Source organism: Stegodyphus dumicola, chromosome 8 (genome assembly GCF_044657685.1).
Source record: "Stegodyphus dumicola isolate Sdum_Otavi_A_Nest chromosome 8, ASM4465768v1".
Taxonomy (NCBI): domain Eukaryota; kingdom Metazoa; phylum Arthropoda; class Arachnida; order Araneae; family Eresidae; genus Stegodyphus; species Stegodyphus dumicola.
In genome coordinates this window covers 10,625,686-10,650,644 of record NC_140775.1, presented here as the reverse complement: position 1 = coordinate 10,650,644, position 24,959 = coordinate 10,625,686, and the positions used below count along the sequence as shown (strand labels likewise).

The following is a 24,959-nucleotide window of genomic DNA, read 5'->3' as shown; positions in this document are numbered from 1 at the left end:
TTCTTGACATCCACTAGAAGGTGGAAATGTGTCAAGAAGTCGACACTAATAATTGCTTGAGTTACATCCGCAATAATAAAAGGCCAGTTGAAAGTCCGGCGCAAGTTTAAATCAAGTGTCAATAGTTTGGTGCCGTAGGTTGCAATTTAGGTACCATTGGCTGCATACAGTACAAGTTTATTAAGTTGGTGAGCATTTGTTTTAGTTCTCGGGAGCACTGATATGTCAGCTCCAGTATCTACTAGAAAACATAACTGAGTTGAACGATCAGCCAGTACTATTCTGTCGATGTGGCGGACATTCTGTTGGCCAGCAGAAGACCGCCCATATTTAGTTTCCCGCTTGTTCAAAAGTGCATGGAGGGGCACACCTGCGAGCTTGAGCGCCAAAATTCATATGATAAAAACATATGCCACTTGTGGATTCTTTGTACTGCGTTCGAGTATTGTGACGAGATCGACTCCTGCTTCGGCGACGAAATTTATTACGTGGGCTCTGATTTGATCGATTGTATCTCCGTGAAGCATGAAGACTTGTAGAGAGTTCAGATACTTTTTTGGTCAATTCAGCCACTTGTTGTTCGAGGGATGAACTGGAAGGTGCAGCATTAGCAGCACTGACATAAGCTGGAGTAACAAGTTCATTAATTTTGTCAGCCATTGCTGCTAAACGGGTTACATCTTCATTGGAAGCAGCAAGAATTATTTGTATGTTATTAGGGAGACGCGAAAGCCATAGTGACTTCAACAAGTCGTCACTAAAATGGCTTCCTGCCAGATCACGCATTCGCGACAGCAAGTATGAAGGTCGCTGATCTCCAAGTTCAAGTCCTTGTAGTAAAGTACGTATTTTTGAAGATTCACTTTCTGAATAGATTTCAATGAGCCGCTGTTTCAGTTTGGAGTATTTATCACAATCAGGTGGTTTGAGAATTAAGTCATGCACTGAATTCAGAATATCAGACTCAATTGCTGCAACTACATGGTTGAATTTTGTAGAATCCTCACTAATGCGAGGGATAGAAAATTGTGCTTCGATCTGAGCAAACCACAATGAAGGATTATTTTTCCAGAAAGGCGGTGGCTTCACCGCAACGCGTGTGATTTGTGGCTCTGGTGGAATATCGTCGGGCATACTGATAGATAATTTTCACTTTAATTAATAAACACTTAACGGCACAAATATCGTAGCATGAGGATACACTATTGATATTTTACCATAATAACAATAAATATTTTAACCATGCAGAAAAAATTTACGTAACGATACACACACAAATAAGACAGGGTCAGCAATTACACACACAAATAATATTTTACCGAAATGCATTTGAAAAGAAACCCCTATTTCAGAAAAAAAATGATGCGTTCATTTTGTATTGCGCACACACAAAATCACCACTTCACACTGCTAAGGCACTTTCGAAGGAAAAAGGAAATCACTCCTGTAGCACATGGGAAAAAAATTCACTACTTTCGAACACTGAGGGAAGAATTTTGCCGTAGCACGTTGCACAAAAGTTACTGATGTAGCACATTTAGCGAAAATCACTGTTGTAGCACATTTGTCACAGAAGTTTATTGATCGAAGAATTATTGCACGACTGGCGAAGTCAGCGGAACATCACATTGATGATTTGCTGAAGCTCCTTGCGATGATATGCAAGACTTTGAAAAAAAAAAAAAACACAAGCAATATATATCAATACTTCTAGAAATAATTGAAGGGGTACGTTGTAGCATACGTTTAATGTCCATATTCGTTGTTATTTTTAGTCAGTTCTTCAGAATGCCTTGGATGCACGTGGCTTAGGGTCGTTGAAAATCCATTGTCAGTAGCGTGCTCAGTCAAAAGGTCACCACTTTTGGTGGTTTGTGTGCTTAATGCATGATATAATTAAAGAAAATAAGAGTAGACAATCTCCTATAACAAAAGAATATATTGAGTGCTAAATTACAATTTAAATTAGCAGAGATCAACGCAGAGCTCGGAACACAGTTCCTGCTACCGCCGCGTACAGTTGTCTGACGAGAAGTCTGAGTGAATAATGACGTCGCTTTGCTGCTCCGATTAAGAACTGGATTTTACACGTGGCGCCATCTCATGAATAGAAGTTGAAGTATTTGTCGGAACGCCACAGATCATTACATTATGGTAACTTGGCGATTTTTTGGAGAAAATTTGGCGACCAACTCTCCTACAGCAACCCTCTATTTTTTTCCCGCCGCCATTTTGTCTTCATGAAGTAAAGACATGTTTCTTTTCTTTTTATCTACTGAACACTTCTTCCAACAATCTACTAGCCGAATTACACTTATGCTAGAAATGTTATCTAACAAAACTGCTTAATCATGACAAATATTCACTGCAAAATTGGGAAAAAGTGCACAATACCATACTCCTTACGCGTTTTTCAAAATAACACATACACATAAATCATGTACACGTCGACTTATTTTTACTTAAAAAAAATCCCAGAATTACACAAAAATGGCATTGCGCACACTCTTCACTATATCCATGTACACTGCTTTTTTCTCATAAATTAGAAAAATTTCACGAAAATACATGACAATTTTCTGAATCTTTAAACCCGGTAAAAAGAACATATATGAAATTACCTGATCGCGAAAAAGTATATACCCTTTCCAAATATGAACATTTCCACATATAAAATAAATAAAATATCCAAAAATTTTACCTCTAAATCATCTATTATATTATAAACGTCACCAACGAATTCATACCGCAAACATTACAAATACTTAGAGTCAAATATTTAAATTATTTCCATGCACGTTTACTTCAACTAAAACGTATACCAAATTCCTACAAACATAAAATTCACAAAATAACTATCATTTAATTAAAATATCACTAAACCATGTACACGTCGACTTATTTTTACTTGAAAAAAATCCCAGAATTGCACAAAAATGGCATTGCGCACACTCTTCACCATATCCATGTACACTCCTTTTTTCTCATAAATTAGAAAAATTTCACGAAAATGCATGACAATTTTCTGAATCTTTAAACCCGTTAAAAAGAACATATACGAAATTACCTAATAACGAAAAAGTATATACCCTTTCCAAATATGAACATTTCTACGTATAAAATAAATAAAATATCCATAAACTTTTACCTCTAAATTATCTATTATATTATAAACGTCACCAACGAATTCATACCGCAAACATTACAAATACTTAGTGTCAAATATTTAAATTATTTCCATGCACGTTTACTTCAACTAAAACGTATACCAAATTCCTACAAACATAAAATTCACAAAATAACTATCATTTAATTAAAATATAATTAAATTCAAAAACACTACTTAAAATATAAATAAGCACATACATTAAATTAATAAAAATTAGCTTACAATCCTAATTACTTTAAACTAAATCATTGCTAATAACAATTTTTCCAATAATACCAAATTACTTTACTTCCACCTTACATTTAGAACAATGCATAAAAATAATATCCTCAAATAATTGAAAATACTAACTTACCTAATCTTCTTCAGAATCTTGATTACGTGTCCGATAAACTTTTCTTATTTCTGTTTCAGGATCTTTAAAATCATATTTATAGTTCACAGCAAGGTACCAGGTAAAATAAATAACTTAATAAAACATCTTTACTTCTATCTCGCACAACCTTAAAGAAACACTTATTACTACCCCTTTCAATCCCACTAAATACCCATTTCGAATTCACTTTAGTTAGGGCCATGGGATCCAAAAATTAACGAACACTGTTTCACACAACACAGAATAAAGCCAAATACAAAATTTCCAGATTTTTTCCCGATTTCCCCCCTTTTCCGATTAAAGAACCGTAATTCGTCCATTAATATCACATGACATATCCCATGATCTCTCATTTCCCTCACACAAAATAATGTGTAATCGGAACTGAGTACTGCTCACATTATTACCAAAGTCCCAGGTTGTAACCTTTATCGCCTCCAAAATGTCGCCAAACTACCAGTTACCATATTCTAAAGATCAGCCTCAAAGTTCTTTCAAGCATTTTTTGTGTCCTGAAAATGCCAAGTATTTCTATAAAAAAAAATAAGCAGGCATACAGAATAATTCATTTAATGGTTCATATAATCGCTTTTAACTGATTTCATGTCTAAATGTTCTACACAGAAATCCGCTGTCTAATTTTTAGTATCTTTTATCGGACGAAATTTTTCAAAGAGGAATGAATTAACATTGAGCAAAACACATCTTTAAAGCTAAATGTATTCTAAGAAGTACAAAAAATGTCAACACGATTTTGCCCCCCCCCTTCAAATCAGTCATTTAAACTATTCAAACCGTTCAGGAAAAGGATAAACATTGCGAACATAAAAATCTGCCCTTTTTTATATATACTTTAATAAAAGGAAATGTGTTCCTTCTTTTTTTTATAAGAAAAGGAACCCATTTTCCTTTCTAAGCTTTTGAAAGTCGCCAACGCTTAAAAAATGATAAATTACGCCAAAGTAGAAATCCGCCTATGACAACTCAATGCGCATGCGTGATTAATTTTGGTGCGAATAGCTTAAGCTGCTAAACGCACCGCTGCCAGAATTTGGTAAACTTGGAAGCAGGTCCTAGAAACGACCTGCTGAAAGGTTTCCACAATTCTGAACTAAATTTTAAGAGCCTCGTTTACATAAAAAAAATCTGTTATCTCACAAAAAGTAGAATAAATTTCTGTAGATACTTATTTAATTCTCTCTTCTTACAGCAACCTTTCCTGGACTTCAGCAATCAATCTGTTCTCTTCCTTCCAGCATCTGGAAGGAATAAGTATCAGTATCTTTCTAAATACATTATAATTTACACTTTCTTGACACTGAATAAGTTTTTGAAAGATTTATTTTCCTTAGTTACTGCTTAATTCACATTCATTCAAGTATTCAAACATGAATTTAACTTTACCCTGGCTGTCCACCATGTGTGGTGTCAAACGGGAATATTCGTGTTTTAGTATTCCAACACTTCCCCTAACCACAATGATTTGTTAGAATTCAACGACCAAATAGACACACTTTACTCGACATTCTACAACTCGATGAGCTACTTTAACATTCTTAAAATTCAATTGTAGGTGGAGAACCCTACAAAACACACTCATTCTAAATTCCCCCTCGTTCATCTTTAGACATGCAGGCTTTCGCTCTAAAGCATGAGTTTATCTACAGTTTAATACTTAAATTTGAATTCATTTCTTTCGAGCATTTACTTTTAGCATCTAAAATTTTATGTTTCTAGACTAAATTCTACTTTTACATAACTTTCAAGTATTTACGTATATTTACAAAATTCTAATACATATGATTTTTACAATTTACCATAAAATAAATAAGAGAAAAATAAATTTTTTCTTTACTCACCCTGCTAAAAATGCCCCGTAGAAACCCATAAAATTTTTTACGGGGAATTGGCCTAGGGGTACCCGTACAGCTCTGTGGGTACCCGTAGGCCAAATCCCCGTAAAAACAGACAGACAGAAACCCGTACAACTGTACGGGTACGCGTAGGCCAAATCCCCTTAAAAACCCATAGAAAGAAACCCGTATGGTTGTACGGGTACCCGTAGGCCAAATCCCCGTAAAAACCCATAGAAAGAAACCCGTACGTTTGTACGGGTACCCGTAGGCCAAATTCCCGTAAAAACCAATAAAAAGAAACCCGTACGATTGTACGGGTACCCATAGGCCGTATACCCGTAAAAACCCATTGAAAGAAACCTGCACGGCTGTATAGGTACCTGTAGGCGAAATATCCATAAAAAACCTGTAAACGGAAACCCGTACGACTGTACGGTTACGAGTAGGCCAAATCTCTGTAGAACTGTAGGCACTATAAACAAAATCCCAGTAAAAACCCATAGCCAAAAATCAAAACTTTATATGCATATCCATTGGCCAAATTTCTATTAAAAAAATGGATATTCCGTAGGGTAATGCTTTGTAAAAACCAGTAAACAAAAGCATGTACACCTATACAGGCACCCATACGCCAAATCCTGTAAAAACCACTACACAAAAATCCACAGACCTATAAAGGTACCTCTTGGAAAAATCGCTGCACAAAACCCATAAACAGAACCAATAGCATTATACCATAATGGAGTATCCATACATAGAATCGTGCATAGAACGGGTATCCATATACAGAATCCCTATAAAAAAACAATACACAAAAATAGAACTGTAAATCAATTTTCCATAAAAACATAAACCAGCAGAAGTACATAATTAGCACTGATGAAATGTACAGAACTAAATTGCGGAGAAAGCATGTAAAGTAATTTTAAATAAAACTCAATGCGAATAAATAAAAATTTTAAAATATCTAAAAGCCTACGAGCCCGTCCTTCTTAATGCATGTCAATATCTATAAACATATTACAAAATATTTGTATAAATTCTCTTTACAAAATTTTAAACTACCTTTATATAATTCTGAAAATAAAATGAATAGAAAGATAATAACCAAAGTCATGATTCACAACCATCGAATGATAAATGTACATATACATATGTAAGAAAAATAAGGAATATGCAAAAGATTAAATTAGCAGCGTAAAATTAATTTTCCTTCTCTATTCTAAAAACAGTAATCTTTCTGCACTGCATCATTTGGAGATTAATTCATGTCATATGACTCTTACATAATACAAATTATCAAGCCTGAAATTATCACTTTTCAGTCTTTAAGCACATTGTTTCTCAGGATAAAAGTAAAGATGGAAAATCAATTTCACGCTCAGAAACTCCATTTCACAACTAGTCAGTTATCAGCAACGTTCTCTCAAACATTAGACACGATTACACGTGCATGGCTTTAGTGGTATATTCATAGTCAGTGCTGGTATTTTATTATTTATTACTAATTTCTAAACAGTAAAACATAGTAAAATTTGTAATACAGTAAATCCTAGTAAATAATATACTGCATTACTACAACTACGAAGAAAATAACACCACCATCACACAACAATAACTAGAGCGGCGCCATATTGCTTGTTTGGGAAACTTCTGAGAGTGGGGGAGGGCGAGGGAATTTTTTTTTTCACGTCAGCGTTAACAGGGAGAAAAGTTTTGCGATTGTGAATGAACTTGTTCGCGTTAAAGAGATGTTGGTTGATATCGGTGTTTATTTGTAATATCAGAAATGTAAGTGCTTATGTGTGTGTATTCAGAGAACCAACTCGTAGCAAAAACCACCTCCCTAAGACGACCGCCTCTGAAAGAAACCAGTATTTCTGAAAACATAAGTATACTTTGGTATTGAATATTCCCTCTGTAAAGCGACAATTCACAAAGAAAAGTCTGCAAGTGTGTCTGGTCGCCTTAGAGAGATTCATTCCGTAGATGCAATCTCCCTAAGACGACCACCTCTAAAAGATAAACGTATCTCTGAGAACGTGAGTATCTATTGGTATTGAGCATCACCTCTCTAAGGCGACCACTTACAAAGATGAATTTTTATTTGCGGCTGGTCGCCTTGGAGAGACCTCGTTGTGTGTGGTGTATATGATTACTGTTATTGTTTCCGAAAAAAATGTAAATCAAATAAATAAGCATATTTAGTAAAAACCCTCTCTAAAACGACCACCTGCGTTTCCAGGTTACTTTGGTGATCTTAAAGAGATCATATTTTCATTCTGTTAATTTTATTGTTTACAAGGAGTATATTAACGTCAGATAAAAAAATAGCACAAACCCATATAAACCAACAAGATTTATTATTATATTGATACCAGTAAGTCAATATAAACCTATACAAACCAGTTCTGCCATTGAATGTTGGTTGTATGGGTGTCAATTGATACCAGTAAGGAAAACCCACAGAGATCAATAGAAACCAGTAAAAGTCAATAGAGACCATCAAAAATTCTATAGGTACCAGTAGAAAGTTTTACTGGTTTCTATGGGTCATTTTGAAACCAGTAAAAAAAACCCACAGAGACCAACAGAAACCAGTAAAAGTCAATAGAAACCCATAAAATCTTATGGGTACCCATAAAAAGTTTTACTGGTTTCTATGGGGCATTTTTAGTAGGGCATTCTTCGCCAAGCTGGCGGCACTGAAACTAAAGTTCTTATTAATACAAGAATACGAAGTTATTTTTATCTTCGGCCAAATTTTGGCTTTAACATAACAGAATTAGTCTTTCGACCAACAGAAACTGCTTGTTCTTAGATTTTATACTTAAGGGGTCTCACGACCTTTAAATCTTCAAAATTATCGATTTTTTTGAAAAACATATATGTTTTAGTTTGAACATTTCTGCGCACTTTAAAAAAAACCGTGTTAAAATATTCCGTGTAGTTTAGGAGATATCATTAAAAACGTAAAGGTCACTGACACGAGAATCCTTCATCACGTATGTAAATAAACATTTAAAGAGACACGTCATTTGCTCACAGCTGTCATAGCCGTTATATAACTGAGTGTTGCTATATTCTAGCCTACAAGTCTTATTTTTATTTCGTCAGCAATCAGTAGCAATGATTCTACTCAACTTAATACTTATTCTGAATGTTTACATCGTGTTTCCGTAAGCAATCCCCCCCTTTCTATATACCTTTCCTTCGCACCTATGCTTGATTTTTCGCCCATCGGTGCAGAAAGACTTAGCGGGTGCAACAAAAGACATCTGTCTACTTTGTCTGTCTGTCCGTAAGCAATTACTACGTTGTTTGATTCTGCAAAGTTGTATTGACGTTTGCAGCATTTATTTGGTGTATATTGAATTTTTGATGCTTTAGTCTTTTTTCTGCAATAATAAGTATATTTATATATTATATTTGTGATGGCAAATAATAAAAGAGCTTCTGGGAAGCGAGCTAAAAAACGTCGCTTCCACGGCAACCGCTACACGAATATCAGATCTGAACTTTCTGATAAAAGCTTGGTTTCATCAGGTGATGACCATAATACTCAAATTGAACATGTAGAAAGTGCATCCGAGAAAAAGCTTAACAATGCATTATTTAATGAAAGTGATACTGACATTATGAATCGTTTTCATGGCTATATAATAATGGATAAAGACATATTGTTTACATTTTTGAAAGAGAATGTAATGTGCAAATTGTGCTGTAATTCTGTCAATATTTCTGAGAGAAAAACCTTTGGATTTTTTTCAACAATTACTGTGAAATGTGAAAAGTGTAGTTTTAAAACAGAATTCAATGATTCAAAGTTGATTGGTGAGCACAAAAATGTTCCTGAATTAAACAGACGAATTGTTTATGCTATGCGATGCATTGGTCAAGGTCTGGAACCTCTAGAAACATTTTGTGGTGTAATGGATCTGGGTAAACCTGTGACACAGAATGCTTATGACAAAATCTGCAAACATATAAATGCAGCTTCAAAAACTGTCGCCATTCAAAGTAGGAAAATTGCTGCAGAAGAAGAGGCATGCAAAACTGCATCAAATTCTGTCACCGTAAGTGGTGATGGAACATGGAAAACGAGAGGACATACTTCACATATTGGAGTATATTCTGTAATAGGTGCTGAAACAGGGAAGGTTTTAGATATTGAAGTTCTCTCGTCCACTTGTAAAGGATGTGATCTATGGAAAGCAAAAAAATCTGGGAAAGCTTTCGAAGAATGGCAAATGAAACATTTGCCAAATTGTCAGAAAAATCATATCGGTTCTTCAGGAAAAATGGAAGTCGATGGTATGATAAAAATTTTTCACAGATCAGAAGCTGAAAGAGGTCTCAAATATATTAATTATATTGGTGATGGTGATTCTAGAACATTCCCTGCTATACGTGACAGCAAACCATATGATGATGAAACTGTTTCAAAACTTGAATGTGTTGGTCACGTACGAAAAAGAATGGGAACTCGACTGAGAAAGCTAAAACAAGACTATAGATGTAAAAAGCTGGAGGACGGTAAACCTTTATCAGGCAAAGGACGACTGACAGACACCATGATAAATAGGCTGACTCAGTATTATGGAAATGCAATTCGCTCAAATGCTTTGTCAGTTGATGAAATGCGTAAGGGTATTTGGGCAGTTTATTTTCATACGAGATCAACTGATGCTGAACCGTTACATACATTTTGTCCTGCTGGTGCAGACTCATGGTGTAAATATCAACAAGCAGTTTCAAATGGCTCAGTGGGTAAATTTCATCATAAAGTGACTTTGCCATCTTCAGTCATGGATGTTATAAAACCTGTTTTTAAAGCTTTATCAAGTCCAGATCTTTTGAAACGATGCCTTGGTAGCTTCACTCAGAATCCGAATGAATCTTTTAATTCCCTCATATGGCAGATGTGTCCGAAAACTTCTGGATCTGGGAAACGAATTGCAGAAATTGCTGTATATGAAGCAGCAATTTTATTTAACATGGGCAAAAAGGGTAGGCTATCTGTCATGAGGCAAATGGGTATCCATCCAGGTATAAATGCAATAAAATCTCAACTTCGCAGTGATATGAAACGTGGAAATACTGCTAAGAAGAGAGCAATGCAAAACACTATAGAAGCACGAAAAGCAAGGAAAAGATCCAAAACAAGTTTAGAACATCAGCAAATTGATCAAGAAGGAATAATGTATGAACCTGGAGGTTTTTAATTTGTGTATATAAATATTATGAATAGTAATAGTATTTTGTGATAAGTTATGTGTGTCGACAAAAATTTAAACATCTTGTTCAAGAAACTGATTATTAATATATTTTTATTCTCAGAAATATTTATAGGTTTATAACACAGTTTGCACATTGCATTCTCTTTCATGCATATGAAAAATATATCTTTATCTGCAATAATGTATCCTTGATAACGGTTGACTGTGTCATCACTTTCATTAAAGAATGCATTGATAATTGTTTTTCAGATGCAGTTTCCTTATTATAAATATATATTCTGTCATTAACTTTATTCAAAACACAAACAAAAAGCATAAAATACAAATTAGGTACCAAATAGTACGAGTTAAGACTCGTTAAGTCATCACAATGTTACTCATTTTTATAGCGATGCAAACTTTACAGGTCTTTATCTCAAAACGTATTTTTTTAATGCGTCGCTCATGATATTTCAAAAACTTTTTAATGTATCTTTCTGAAATTTGTACCATAGTATTATCATGTTACACTAAATTAATTAAACTAAAATTTTGGTATTTTAATGAAATGTTTCAATTCTATAAGGTATGTAAAAATCAAAATATAGCAAAAAAATTATATTTAATATATATATCATAAAAAATTAAAAATGCATGAATTGTGTAATATTTTTAGTTCAGTTATATTCTCAAACATTCTTCTGCATAAAAAAAGAAAAATTAAACATTTTGGTACAAAACATTTCTTGTACATGTGCGCGCAGTGTGCGTACAGATTAATTAGATGGGGAAAATGTCTTATAATTTAACATTTGTTTTTACAATTTTTATTATAATTTTCAAATTTCAAGTACATCTAATTAAAGAATAGACATTAAATTAATAATGAACAAAATATTGAGTATTTTTGATAAGAATTAAAAAAGTTGCACAAGATTGAAAAAAGGTAAAAAAATTCATCTTTCGACTCATTCAAGGGTCGTGTGACCCCTTAAAGAAAATAATACTTTTGCCTTAGCTAAATAAAGTAAAACAAAACTAAGTCTCAACCGAGACACATTGACTTCCGTCAAAACATAGAACTTCGTATTTACGCATACCATTTCGGAACAAAAGAAAAATTTTTTATAGATTTTAACTTATCTTTCAGTTTTCGATGATTGGAACTCCGACATCCTCTTCTGGAAGAACTGCTCCCACGTTATAGATTTCCACGACGTCAGTCTTCTCCTTAGTGTCCTTCGAGTGTCGTCCACGTTGCTTTTTCTTTTTCGCCCTCTGCATGCTGGCCTCTTAGAGTGGTAGTCGTCGGGTTGCTGTCTTTTCCATTTTCCCCCTGGACGGCTGGTCTTGGCGTCCTCCTGTCTGGAATCATGCTTGAATTTTTTTCGTTGGTGGGGGTCTTTTCGTTCCTCCTGCTGTCTTTTCGTTCTCGGGAACGGCGGCCTTGTTTGCACCTGACTCTCTGGCCCTGGAAGCGTTCTCCTCGATGTAGAATTTCTACTGCGATACGTTGTAAGTGGTGTTTTCCTCTTTACCACAGTTTCTTTACGCGGCGGCTTTGCTTTCTTGTATTTCTTAAATGCTGGAGTCTGAAAGATTTCATTTCTTCTTTTCGGTACCGTCGCGTGGGTTGTAGAAGGGCTAGGTTTCTCTTCAGTTCTCTGCTTCTTGGGTGGTGGAACGGGTAACGTTACTTCTGGACCTTCTACTTCTTTTACGCTTGAGTCCTGCAAGACACTTTTAAGGATTTCAAAGTCATTTTGATTATAATATTTTTTCACCTGGTCGGGACTTGCTTTACAGATTCCCCCTCTTTCGTTCTTAAGGTACAATACGACTCCCTTGATTTCCTGAATTACATAGGGGCCTTCAAATTTTGGAGCTAACTTTGCAGTAAAATTGTCTGGGGCACTTGATAAAGAAAATTTCCGCTTCAACACTTTATCTCCAACTTTAAAATCTGCTTCACGGCGTTTTCTATAATATAACTTTTGTCTATTTCTTGTCGTATCCGAGCTTTTAACCGCCTGGTCAATAAGTGTTTGTACATCTTTCTGTTTAAATTCTTGCTCTCTTTGTTGCACAAAGAAGAATTTATCTAATGGCGTAATTAACTTCCGTCGTAAAAATAATTCTGCTGAGGTTTTTCCCGTAGTATCGTGATTTGCCGTTTTTAAAGCATAAGCTAACTCATTTATGTAGCCATCCCAGCGCTTGTGATGTGTGCTAACATAACTTCGAATTATTTTTACAATGTTTTTATTAACTCTTTCTGCTATGTTTGCCTGTGGTCTATACGGAACCATTTTGATATGGCGTATGCCAAGTCCAGTGCATACGTTTTCAAATATTTGACTAACGAATTGTTTACCGTTGTCGCTAATGACTTTTATCGGTGCACCGTACTTTAAAATGTATCTGTGTAAGAATGCATCTGCGACTGTTTTGGCTGACGCGCGTTTAAGTGGAACAATTTCTGTCCATTTTAAAAAATGATCTACAATTACTAAAAGAAAAAGATTTTTATTTAACTCACTCTGGGGGAATTGACCAAGAAGATCTATGCCTAAAATTTCATTCGGAAATGTAGCGCGAATGCTATTTAAGTACCCGGCCGGGCTGTAATTAATATCATTTTTAACTGACATTGATTGCAGGACCTGACATACGCAGTTACTATTTTGTATAATATTTAACCCTTTTTAAACCCTTTTTAAACCTCGCGTACCCTTTTTAAAGCGTACCTCGCGTACCCTTTTTAAAGTCTTTCTGACCCCTAGATGACCCGCTGTTTTCGCGTCGTGTATTTCCTTCAAAATGCTTAATCGAAGCGAGGCTGGGATGACTGGTTTGTACTCGAGATTTTCGTTTGTTGTTTTCGTATAAAATAATAAATTATCTATTATTTCATAGTTTTCTGCTCTATTTCTTATCGCATCGATATCTGTGTGCTCAAAGCTTTCGGGGTCTTTCAAATATGCATAGATACTTCCAAATTCAGGATCAGCTTTCAATTCAGCAATCATTGTATCTCTAGAATCTAAAATTTTTGAAGTCAACACAGCGCATTTAAGTTCACTGCCTTCATCGTCCAGTTATATACGAGAAAGTGCGTCAGCTACATTGTTTTCCTTACCCGGTTTATATTTGATTATGATATTATATTCTAGTAGTTTTAAAGCCCATCTTATTAACCTGGGCGTTAGGCTTTTCCCCTAGTAAAGTCTACCAACAGCCGCATGATCCGAAAAGACTGTTACTGGCGCTTTGCCGAAATAAACTCGAAATTTGTGTAGAGCCATTAATACGGCTAATGTTTCTCTCTCTGTAGCTGTATAATTCCTTTGTGTATGATTCAACGTTTTACTAAAAATGCCAAAGGATGGCCATTTTTCATAAGAACCGCACCCACAGCATAGTCCGACGCATCTGCTGCAATTTCCAGGTTTTCGTCCCCCTCCGGGAATTTCAAAACAGGGGCATTGATAAGCGCTTCTTTTAACCTTTCGAATGCGGTATTTGCTTCTGCTGTCCACGTGAATTTACTTTTCTTTCTTTTAATTACTAACAAGGGTTCAACAATATTAGCAAAATCTTTTATGAATGACCGATAATAAGAACATAACCCAAGGAAAGAAGAAAGTTTCTTGGCGGTGTTGGGAGGTGGGAATTCTTGATTGCTTTTATTTTTGAATCTTGAGTTTCTATACCCTTTTGCGAAATTTTATAACCCAGATATTTAAGTTCTTTAGTTGCGAACTTGCATTTTGAGGCGTTTATTGTAAGATCGGCTTCTTTTAATAATTTAAAAACTTCTTCTAGATCTTTAATATGTTGTTCCAACGTACTACTCGTTATAATTATATCATCTAGATAGATTAAAGTCGATTTTCCTAGGACAGGCTTTAGAACAATGTCCATAGCTCTCTGGAATGCCGATGGGTCCCCACACAACCCAAAGAGCATGCGTAAAAATGCATAAGTGCCCGATTTTGTTATAAACGGGGTTTTATGTATGTCTTCGGGTCTCATAGCTATTTGATAGTAGCCAGACGTTAAGTCCAAAGTAGTCATGTATCTTGAAGATTTAATCTTTCTAATAATTTCCTCTATAACCGGCAAAGGGTAAACTGGGAATTTAGTAATACTATTCAGTTTTCTGTAATCGATAGCAAACCTCCAAGCCCTTTGTTTCCGAAGGAGGAAACTTGTTCTTTTTCCTACATAGTACGACTGGACTCGCGTACTCACTATTTATGGGCGTTATTATTTTGTTCTTTAACATTTCCTGAATATGTTCTTCTATGATTAGCTCTTTCTGTTTATCATAGCGATAAGGTTTAGTCCTACAGGGTTTGTCGGCAGTTAACTGTATCTCATGTGTAACTATTTGACAGCTACCAGGCCGTTCTGAAAACAAGCTTGAAAAGGTACTCACCACTTGCTGGATGGCTTGACTTTCATGGTCATTCAAATGGCTAAGGTCAACTTGCGGTTGTTCCACTGGTTCCACCACCTTCCGGTCCATCTCCGGTCTTCTAGAAATATCGCCACCGAATTTTTTCCTTCGAAATTGACGTTGGGCTTGATGGACGCTCTCATCGTCTGGACAAGGTATCCAAATCCTTCCAATTGGCTTGCCATTTCTTGTTCTTGTCCAGCAACTTCCATCCAATTTTCGCCCATTTCAGTTCGACAAGTGTTCGGGCGCCAATGTAATGTTGCGCGCTTCCAACCTGCACGCAACAATAGTGATGACTGCTGAGAACTGGAAAGTAGATAAAGTCTTGAGAAGGGTTTAAATCCCTTTTTATTCAACTTTAGAAATTACAAATGCGTGCTCTGGACGCTCACAAACTACGCCAACCCGGTGGTAAAATAAAAATAAGAAACTGAAAAGAGATAATAACAAGTGACTAATTACGAGGCTCTCTAAACGTAACTAACCTCACCGCGTTCTAAGATACCGCTGGTAATTCAGCAAACTTCTGAATGTTACGTTGAAAGATTAACAATCTGCCGAGGCAAGCACACAGGCCGAAACGCGTGGTTCTTCAACTTCTAACTAGCCACCTCCACGCTCGTGAAGCAAGAAAGCACCCTTTCGAACTCGTTTCCGTTCTATTTAACTCAGATTACTTTCGCTGACAATTTGAATCCTAGCGCGTTCTACTAAAATTTACATACTTTGGCATTGGCAATTCCAGGGCAAAGTAAGGCTTAACAGGAAAGATAGTTTAAATTTAAAATAAATGTTAGTTAAAATAAATATATACCCTACAACTATAAAATTTTATATAAAAATTAGCCGTAATCATTAGACACAGCTTTGTGTATATTATATTCTTGAATACATGCCTGCAATTAATACTAAGAATACTATTGATAAAATTCGTGATATAATTAATAATGAAAATACTGTTTAAGCTGAAAACCGATTTGAATCCTTTTTTCGTTATATGGTAACATGAGCCAAACAAATTTCGTTAGAAATATACAATTATGCTAACTTGACACATCAGATAGAAAATATTTTATCGTCATCATCGGCTATGATAAAAGATTTTTACGCTTAAGATTTTGGATTATGATAAGCACACAGGACCTATTTGTCTAAGGGAAAGGAAGTCTTCAGGGTAGATTTTTTTTGTGGGAAACAAACTGTTAATTTACAATCAATTGTACTTATGAAAATCCCCTAAACCTCCCATGCAGCCGCTAGAATTTACCTGTGCTCAGCTATCTTACCGCTTGGAGACTAGTTGGCTTTCTGAACTTACCCAATATCAATCTGAATTTGAATATTTGCATAAAAAACGAGCAAAATAAAATGACACATTGTAAATAGTACATTGTACTGAAATCAAACTTTCTTTGAAAAAGGAAAATTAATTGTAAGGAATAAGATGGATGCATTTAATTAAACGGCGGGCAATAACAGCGCTGATCATATGTTTCGTATAGGAAATCATTTTCTTCGTGTTATCGTATAGCGAAAAATATCCACAGATTATATTTTACAGTTTTTAAGAAGTCACGGGTTATCTGCTTTAAGAGAACACCTTCGTGGGCAGTTTTCTAAATAAAATTGGCTTGAATTCACGTTACGCATCGGGAAAATCATAAAGACCACAAGCAGCTAAACTGTTCGGTTGTACCAACATCCAGCAATCTTATTCACTCAACTATAGAACTTAAAATAATGTTTGTATATTATTAGTAGTATTAAAATAACGAAAATATTTATTCTAATAAAAATGTTTGTTTGAATCTCCTCCCTAGTAAGGTATTTCCTTTGGTTGGAGATTTGTCAACAATAAATGCTATGTTCAAACAAGACATTTATTTAGAGCATAATGCTTCAAAAATGTATGCTGGGATCCCTAGAAAAAAATATCGCCGGAAAATATATCTCCGAAAAAATATTTAATTATTCATATTCTTATGATTAATTATTAAATAATTAATAACGGTACTTTTCCGTTTTGCCGGCGCAAGCGATAAAGTCGCCAATAATGGTACAACCGATGCCAAACGGAATATTCTCGCTGGTAACCTTTTAAGCCTCATTTTCAAAACAAGTCGTAGTTTTTTTCTTATCAGATTGATTGTTTCTTTCAATACTGGCATATAATTACATAGAATTTTTATCAAATAGTTCAGTTTTATGTCTAAGGCCATTTTCGGTAATTAAGTCAATCAGGATGCAATCACAGCGCTTAACCCGAAGCCGAAAATATAGAAAAGGTAAAGTCAAGGGTTAAATTCATCAATTCTAACGAGAATGCATTAGCGAAGAAAAGCACTGCAGTTTTACATAATTTCTGAGTAAGCTATTCGTACGAATTGAAATAGTTGCATTTAAACTTGTGTTCCAAATTAAGATTTAACTTGAAATTAATGTAGATAATTACTGAGAGCATTAGATTTTTGTAGAGTAGTTTACGTGAGATGAGATCGCTTGGTGTAACGTGATATAAACCGGCGAATCATGATGTTGAACCATGAAAGCATAGTAAATTCTTAAATTAATGTCTTTTTACAAATTTATTGTCTTTATTTATTGGCTTTTTATAAAATTTTAAGCGATATTAAAATGTTTATGCCTTCAAAAAAGGAATTCTTAATTTCTTTTTGCAAATTTATTGTCTTTATTTATTGGCTTTTTATAAAATTTTAAGCGATATTAAAATGTTTATGCCTTCAAAAAAGGAATTCTTAGAACTAACATTTTTTTAATATTTTTTATGTGTATACTGTATGTTGTCGCCAATAAAGTCTGCTTGGCGAGATTTGCGCCGGCGAAACGAAAAAGTACCTTAATAACTTTTATAATTATTAAATGAAATGCTTATTTATACTTTACCAAATGTACAGCAACACTCTTTCTTTACAAAAATACCATATTGAATAAATTATATTGTAAGCTAATAAGTAACAACATTGCTTTGTTTAATTAAGATACAATAACAAGCCGAACAAACATTAAATTGGAAGTCAAACAACAAAAATCAGCGTTATATTTTCAAATTTTCACAATCTAATTTTCATTATATCTTATCTCGTTCATTTGCGCTTTTGCAGCTGAAGATGATGGTTCGGTAAAACCATTGAAACTAGTCCTGTGAAAATTTGAAAATATAACGCTGATTTCTGTTCTTTGACTTCCAAATTAATTGCTTTGTTTGTTATTAATATGTCTCATCTTTCCTATTTCAGATAAAATTTACTAGTGTTTCTTGGACAGGAAAGCACGGATTTTTAATTTGAATTAATAAATTTATGATACACTGAAAACGGTTTCAAGTTATAATTCCCTTTCTGAATATCTTGAATGTATATGAAAAAGTAAAATGCAAATTTAATATTAATATTATCACCCTTAAAAAACACCCAAATGTTTCGTTTATTACTCTTTGAAAACTACGTAATAATTAAGGAAAAAAGAAATTATTTAAAATAATTATTAGTTGCATGCAGTTGAAGAATATAGGAAAATGCTGAAGGTTTTAAAGATTTTTAATTAATGACAAAAATACAGAAAATCGGAAATAATACGAAATGTTTCAGCAATACCTCAGAAGGAATGAAAGTTGCACCAGATATTTGTCAGAAAAATTTTTTGTGATAGCAGTTTAATCAGTCTGCATTGAAATTCCGGTGATAATCAGTGACATACAGATTTAGGTTACTTAGGTTAAAAATGCGTAATAATTTAAAATTTAACCGGATAAATTTTAAAACCAATTTATTTGAAAACTAGCAGCTTCGCTGCGAGCCTTCGTCTGGCTTTTAAATGTACCGGGAAAATGGGTGAAGGGAACTCCAAACGTTAAATTTAAAAACTGCGTAGGATTTTACTCTGCAGAACAACTTCATAAAAAAAGTTATTACGTATAACAAAATTACAATGAAATAAGCAATATCCCTTAATACAAATATTAATTATCCTAATAAATAAATTAACCAAATTCCCTTTGCAAAATCTTAAGAACTCAAATGGTATAAAGGAGGTTAAGAACTTTGTTTCCTAAAAAAATCAGTCAACACTTTTCAATATCTTAAAAACAGTGAAATGAGCAATAAATAAAATAAAGGAATGGAAAAAATTCTGAAAAGCAAAGTATAATTAATGATATTTTATCTTATGTTTTCAAGGGAAAAAATTACAATGAAATAAGCTATATCTCTTAATACAAATATTAATTATCCTAATTAAAAAATTAACCAACTTTCCGTAGAACAACAAAAATCATGCAAAACTTTTCAATATCTTATAAACAGTGAAATAAGCAAAAAATAACATGAAAGCAACTCAAAAAACATAAAATTTCGCGCAGAAATTTACTCTACAGAACAACTTTATCAAAAAAAAAAAAAAAAATCAATAAAAATATATTATATTTATATAAAAATGACAATGAAATATGCCAATCGCTTAAAAACAGTGACATAAGAAATACGATGAAAAATTGTTGCCAAACCCATATTTCTAAAAGAATGAAACTATTCAAAATGATGCGATTTCATCAAAAATCTATCAACAACAATAAGACAGGAAAATTGTTGCCAAAACCACATTTTTAAAGATGTGAGATGTGAGTAGTGTACTCTGAAGCTTAATTTAAAAAATCTTTTAAAAATACAAAATATTATCATTTTTCCAAAATTCTTTTTATAAAAGCATTCGCAAGGATGAAAGTTTAACGTGTCCAAAAATCAAAGAAAAATAAATTCTACATTTTTAAAAGTAAACTTTTTTAGAAAAAATTGCATTGAAAAGTGTTAAGCTCCCTTTGTTAAATAAATTCGTATTTAATCGATTTATTGAAACACGAAATTTATTTTAAGTTCGTAAAATAGCTAAGTGCCTACGTTTCATGACGATGTGAAAATGGAGTGTGTAGAGTAAAATCTCGCTTTCCTATAGCCCATTATGTTTCAAAATGACACGATTTCGTCACAAAACATGAAATAAAAAAAATTCGAATTCGAATTTCGAAAAAATCGCTTCGAAGTGCACTGGCTCTTGTGTAGATGTACCTATGTACCAAATTTCGTAGCCGTGCGTCTATTAGCTTACGCACAGCGCGAACGAAAGACACACACGCAGACAGACTCTTTCTTTTATTATATGTAGAGATAAGATCGTTTAAGGGAAGGAAACTTTTAAGTTTCGCAGCTGTACCACCTGCGGCATTAAGACGGCCATCACGGAGGGTCTAGCCTTTTGCAATTCTCTTGAGAGCTCACATCTACCGAACAATATCTAGCAACCAATCTCACTTAGCAGAATCATTGAAGTAAAATTTTGGGAGGGATGGGAAATAACAAAAGAACTGCTTGACAATTTTCAGAGGTTTAGGGTTATTTTCGCGACATTTTACGGGAAGTTCGGTCCAAAACTAGCGACAGTTATAAAGGGATTCGCAGAAAATCACTCGACAGGCTAAGGGTTAAAAGCAGATAGTCCTCGTGTGTTTTGCTGCATTCAAATAATCCTAACTTTCAAACTACAGCACCTATCACTCTAAATCAAGATGAAAGCTTTCTAAACAAGATTTTTAAATCGGGCTATGGGGGTTCCAGTGGCCAATCGCTAAAACCGCTGAATACTGGTAATTCGACAGGAGTTCAAATCCTGACGAACGCGCTTGTTCTATGAAAGTTTTCCGGGGTTTTTCTACGTTCGGTGTGGATGAGATTTAGTTCCCCTTAGAAATTCTCTCCATGATAGTTTCATTCCTCTTGCGCAGATTCCAAATCCATTAAATTTTCTTTATTAAATACTTATAATTATTTCTTTTTAGAGAAATCGCAGGGAAAAAAACCGTGAACATCAAATTGAGTGCGATTACGAATATTTTAAAACAGTTAAAATTTTGAGCGGAAAAGCTTTTTTAATACGCTCATAAGCAACTGAAACTAGGGGAAGAAAAAAATTTTAAATTGGCATAAAATTTTGTCGATTTCTACAACAACCTATATAAATTCGTTTTCAAAAACTTCTGCTGAAATATGAAGAGTTGTATTTGTAAAGCATTTAATTAGTGAGATCTGTAATTATATACTCAGCTTTTAGTTTTCATAACTTCCATTCATCAGAATAAAGTCATTAAGCGTAAGGGGGGCGGAAAAGGAATTTTAAAGAAAAGATTATTTTTACCAAATGACTCAAAATTTCCTGAGCTAGTATAAGTAATTATGTAACTCAAATAATTAAATATTTGCGAAAATTTTCTTGACCTCTCTCGGTCTTACCAGTATTTCTGTATAGATATATAACATAATTAAATATCGATAATGAGTATCATAGACAGTGGAGGATGTAGAACATCACATTATATAATTGTGCTTGTCGCAAAAGCAGCCACTTTGATAAATGAACATAACTATCGGGAATCGCGTATGAATGTCACATACATGCTTTATAATACCAAGAATGTTATAAAAATGACGATTATCTGATATCAACATTTACCGAACTTTCCAAAATGTTTAAAAATATAATATTTAAGAGTCGGCAAGTTTGTTTAAAAAATTGTGTGCATTTGAATCACGGTGTTTGTCGCTATAATCAGAAGCTCGTCATCGATATTTAGACTTTTTCTCGATAACCTACCGAGTTCAAATTTTGTACTCACACTGTTTACAGATGGAAATACGGGTGGTAAACCGAGTTTTATAAAATTCGATTTAGAGGTCTTAAAATTTAATGATGAAAAAATTTTTTGCTCATATTTCCATTTAAAGAATAAACTAAAAATCTCACAGATTTTAAGTTTGCATCTTTTTACAGAGCGTAAAATAGTTTTTGAAATAAAATTTCTGATTTTGGGCGAATTTTTAAAACTTTATACTTTTATGAGGTAAGAGTAATTTTGGAAGTGAAAAACTGTACCAAAAGGAGAAAAATAATTTGTTGTACAGATTAATGGGAATAAGAGCCCCTTTGAAAAATTCCTGTACAGTTTTATAAGAAGAATAATATATTCTTAAATAACAAAATCAAATATCGAATCGCAATGTCGTCAAAAGTATAAGATTTATAAATTTATCAAGAGAACCGCACGTTTGTTATTCGTGATATAAATTTATCGACATTTTTTTAAAGAGAATTATTTAATCACGTGTTCCCAGTAAATTATATAATACATTATTTTTCTCATTTCAATTCATTAATAATTTTATGAGTCATAAATAAAAGTTTATTTTGTAAAAACTTGTTTATTTTATTCAATAATTGTTCTAAAACGGAAATTCTTAATTCCTTTTACATATACATTCACTTTGTAACTGGTAATAAATTTGTTTCCTGAGAGTCAGTGTAAGGCCTTTATCTCAAAACATCAAGACTTCTCCCCGCGATAATGACAGCCATTATCCATTGTCGTCAGGGGTTGCGTGGACCCTTGTCCCCTTAGGCAATAGGGATTGGAAGACGTACAAAAGTACTCGCTAGTCGTTTTTGGCGCATTTTTTCGATAATACAAAAACACCGGACGATCCGTTTTCGAGGGTACATTTAAACTTACAATAATCCGTGACGAACCGTTAAGAGACCTGCATAAAAGAACGAGATAATCCGGGTCAAACCGTTAAAGGGTTAAAATATATTGAACTCAAATTCTCTACATTGATTATATATTCTTTATGAAAATGAATAATTAGGCAAAATAATCTATAAGTTAATTTAATCCAAAGCAGGTCGTTTCGACGCCGACGGTTCGACGCCAACGTTTCGACGCCGGGGCAGTTCGACGCCGTACGTTTCGACGTAGGGGCAGTTCGACGCCATATTTTTTTCGTATTTTTATTTATTTTTAGAATAAATATGAAGTAACATGACTGATTTTTATTTAATGAATTAGCGATTGTTTGCATGCATATTTGAACTAAATATATGTGTGTATATGTGTGTAAGTGTTCTAGATTTTTGTTTGTGTCCCAGATTAGTGAGAAGCCCCCTCGGCAACGTCAAGGCCCCAGGACATGAGGGAAGGTTTTTTTTAAATTTATTTATTTCACAAAACAGCATCAGAAAGGCAAAATACACAAATGGTAAATAAACATATGGTTACAAAGTAGTTGTATTATATTGCAGACAAATATAATTACAGATAAATAAGATTACAGATAAATAAGATTACACATAAATAAGATTAGAGATAAATAGGATTACATCTCAGAACTGTTATTATACTAATCCATTGCAAAATTATGCGCCACACCTTTCAGATATTCCATTATTTATCGATTTTCAAAATCTCAACTATTACTTTAATTTTCATATCAGCTCGCAGATACCTATTTCGCTTGCGCGGCGGTTCATCTTCACGTACAAATTGTTCATAACATTGATCAATTGATTTTTGAACACGCCTGAGACCATCTATGAATTCCCATAATGTGGGGTGTGAAACACCAAATGATGATGACACCAAATTTATTTGAATGATGATGCAAACTTATTCTAAAAATAAATAAAAATACGAAAAGTATGGCGTCAAACAAAAGCAAAAAAAGTATGGCGTCGAACTGACCCCGCGTCGAAACGACCTCGTGTCGAATTGATCACGCGTCGAAACGCTGGCGTCGAACCGTTGTCGTCGAACCGTTGGCGTCGAAACGTTGGCGTCAAACTGACCTGTACCGAATTTAATCAACAGTATATAACATCACAGAACTAATTCTAGAATGGCTACTATGTGGAAGGCTATCAAATACTGCATTTTAAAGTAAATAATAGAAGAATATTTCTATCGTAGTTATATGTGAACTAAATAATACGAGATTATAGTACAGTTAGTTATATAAGAATGTTTGAAATATTTTCACAAGCATACACATAATGTTTCAATACTTGGGTTTTCAAAACCAAAAAAGTTTTGCATCCAGAACTAAGTGCCCAAAGTAGCTAGTTATCTGATACATATGTAGATCATGTGATCAGGAATGTGATATATTAATACATATATGAAATCGGATCCAAAAGTAATTACCCTGCGTTTGTGTCAGAAATACACATTACTTTTAATGCGAATTTAGCAATATGACAGAACCAAACTAGCAACGACAAACAAATGCAAACACATCATAATTTCGCTTTTTCCCATATATTTTCATTTTCTCCCTAGCTCCTATCCCTCATATGATATTTACTTCCGTTGGCATAATGAAATGTCCACCGTATCCTTAAAGGACTCAAGTTGGCGCAACTAAGGCTGTTATCCGAATTTTGGATACGCGACCCCATACTCAAAAAAGTTCGCGCGGATAGGATATGAATATATTTCTAATACTAACTCAAAATGACTCAAAGTTTGAATTTTATGTTTTGATTATAAGATGGGAAGGATGTTGAGAATACATTATTTATTTTAATGTTTAACTTTTTTTAAATATTTTATATTTCTTGGCTCATGCGCAAGGCCTCATTTAAATTATGTTAGTATAGTTTAATAATTTATGTATGGCCTGTTCAAGTTTTAGAACCGTGTAGCAGCGTTATTGTTTTCTTCGTAATAATAAATTTTATTCGTCGAAACTGATTTTATTCTGTCATTAAGGGATTAAGCCCCTTTAAAACTATGATGCGAGTCTTTAATTAAAGGCTACTTTATGCTGAAGTGTGATTAATGCTTTTAAGTACTGAAAGCTAGAAAAATTGGTGACTATTATAGCTAAGAAACTTGTGTGTACATATGTGCGAAAAATTAACGTTACCTCATCGATCTACATGAAATCTTATATTTGCTGTATTTACTTATGCAAGTTATTTGTGGTAAAATGAAACTTTGTTGTAACTGATGTACACTTTCTGAAAAAATTTCCTT

General features: G+C 33.8%; 1 protein-coding gene across 1 annotated transcript in view; it reads left to right on the top strand.

The window, feature by feature from the left end:
- The window catches only part of LOC118179421 (uncharacterized), a 37,145-nt gene extending 12,823 nt beyond the window's left edge, over positions 1-24,322 (top strand). The window contains exons 6-7 of the mRNA XM_085822961.1: positions 9,229-9,592; positions 24,261-24,322. Of these exons, the coding sequence (XP_085679087.1) occupies positions 9,229-9,592; positions 24,261-24,322 (426 nt within the window). The remainder of the gene's footprint in view (positions 1-9,228; positions 9,593-24,260) is intronic.
- The last annotated feature ends 637 nt before the right edge of the window (positions 24,323-24,959 follow it).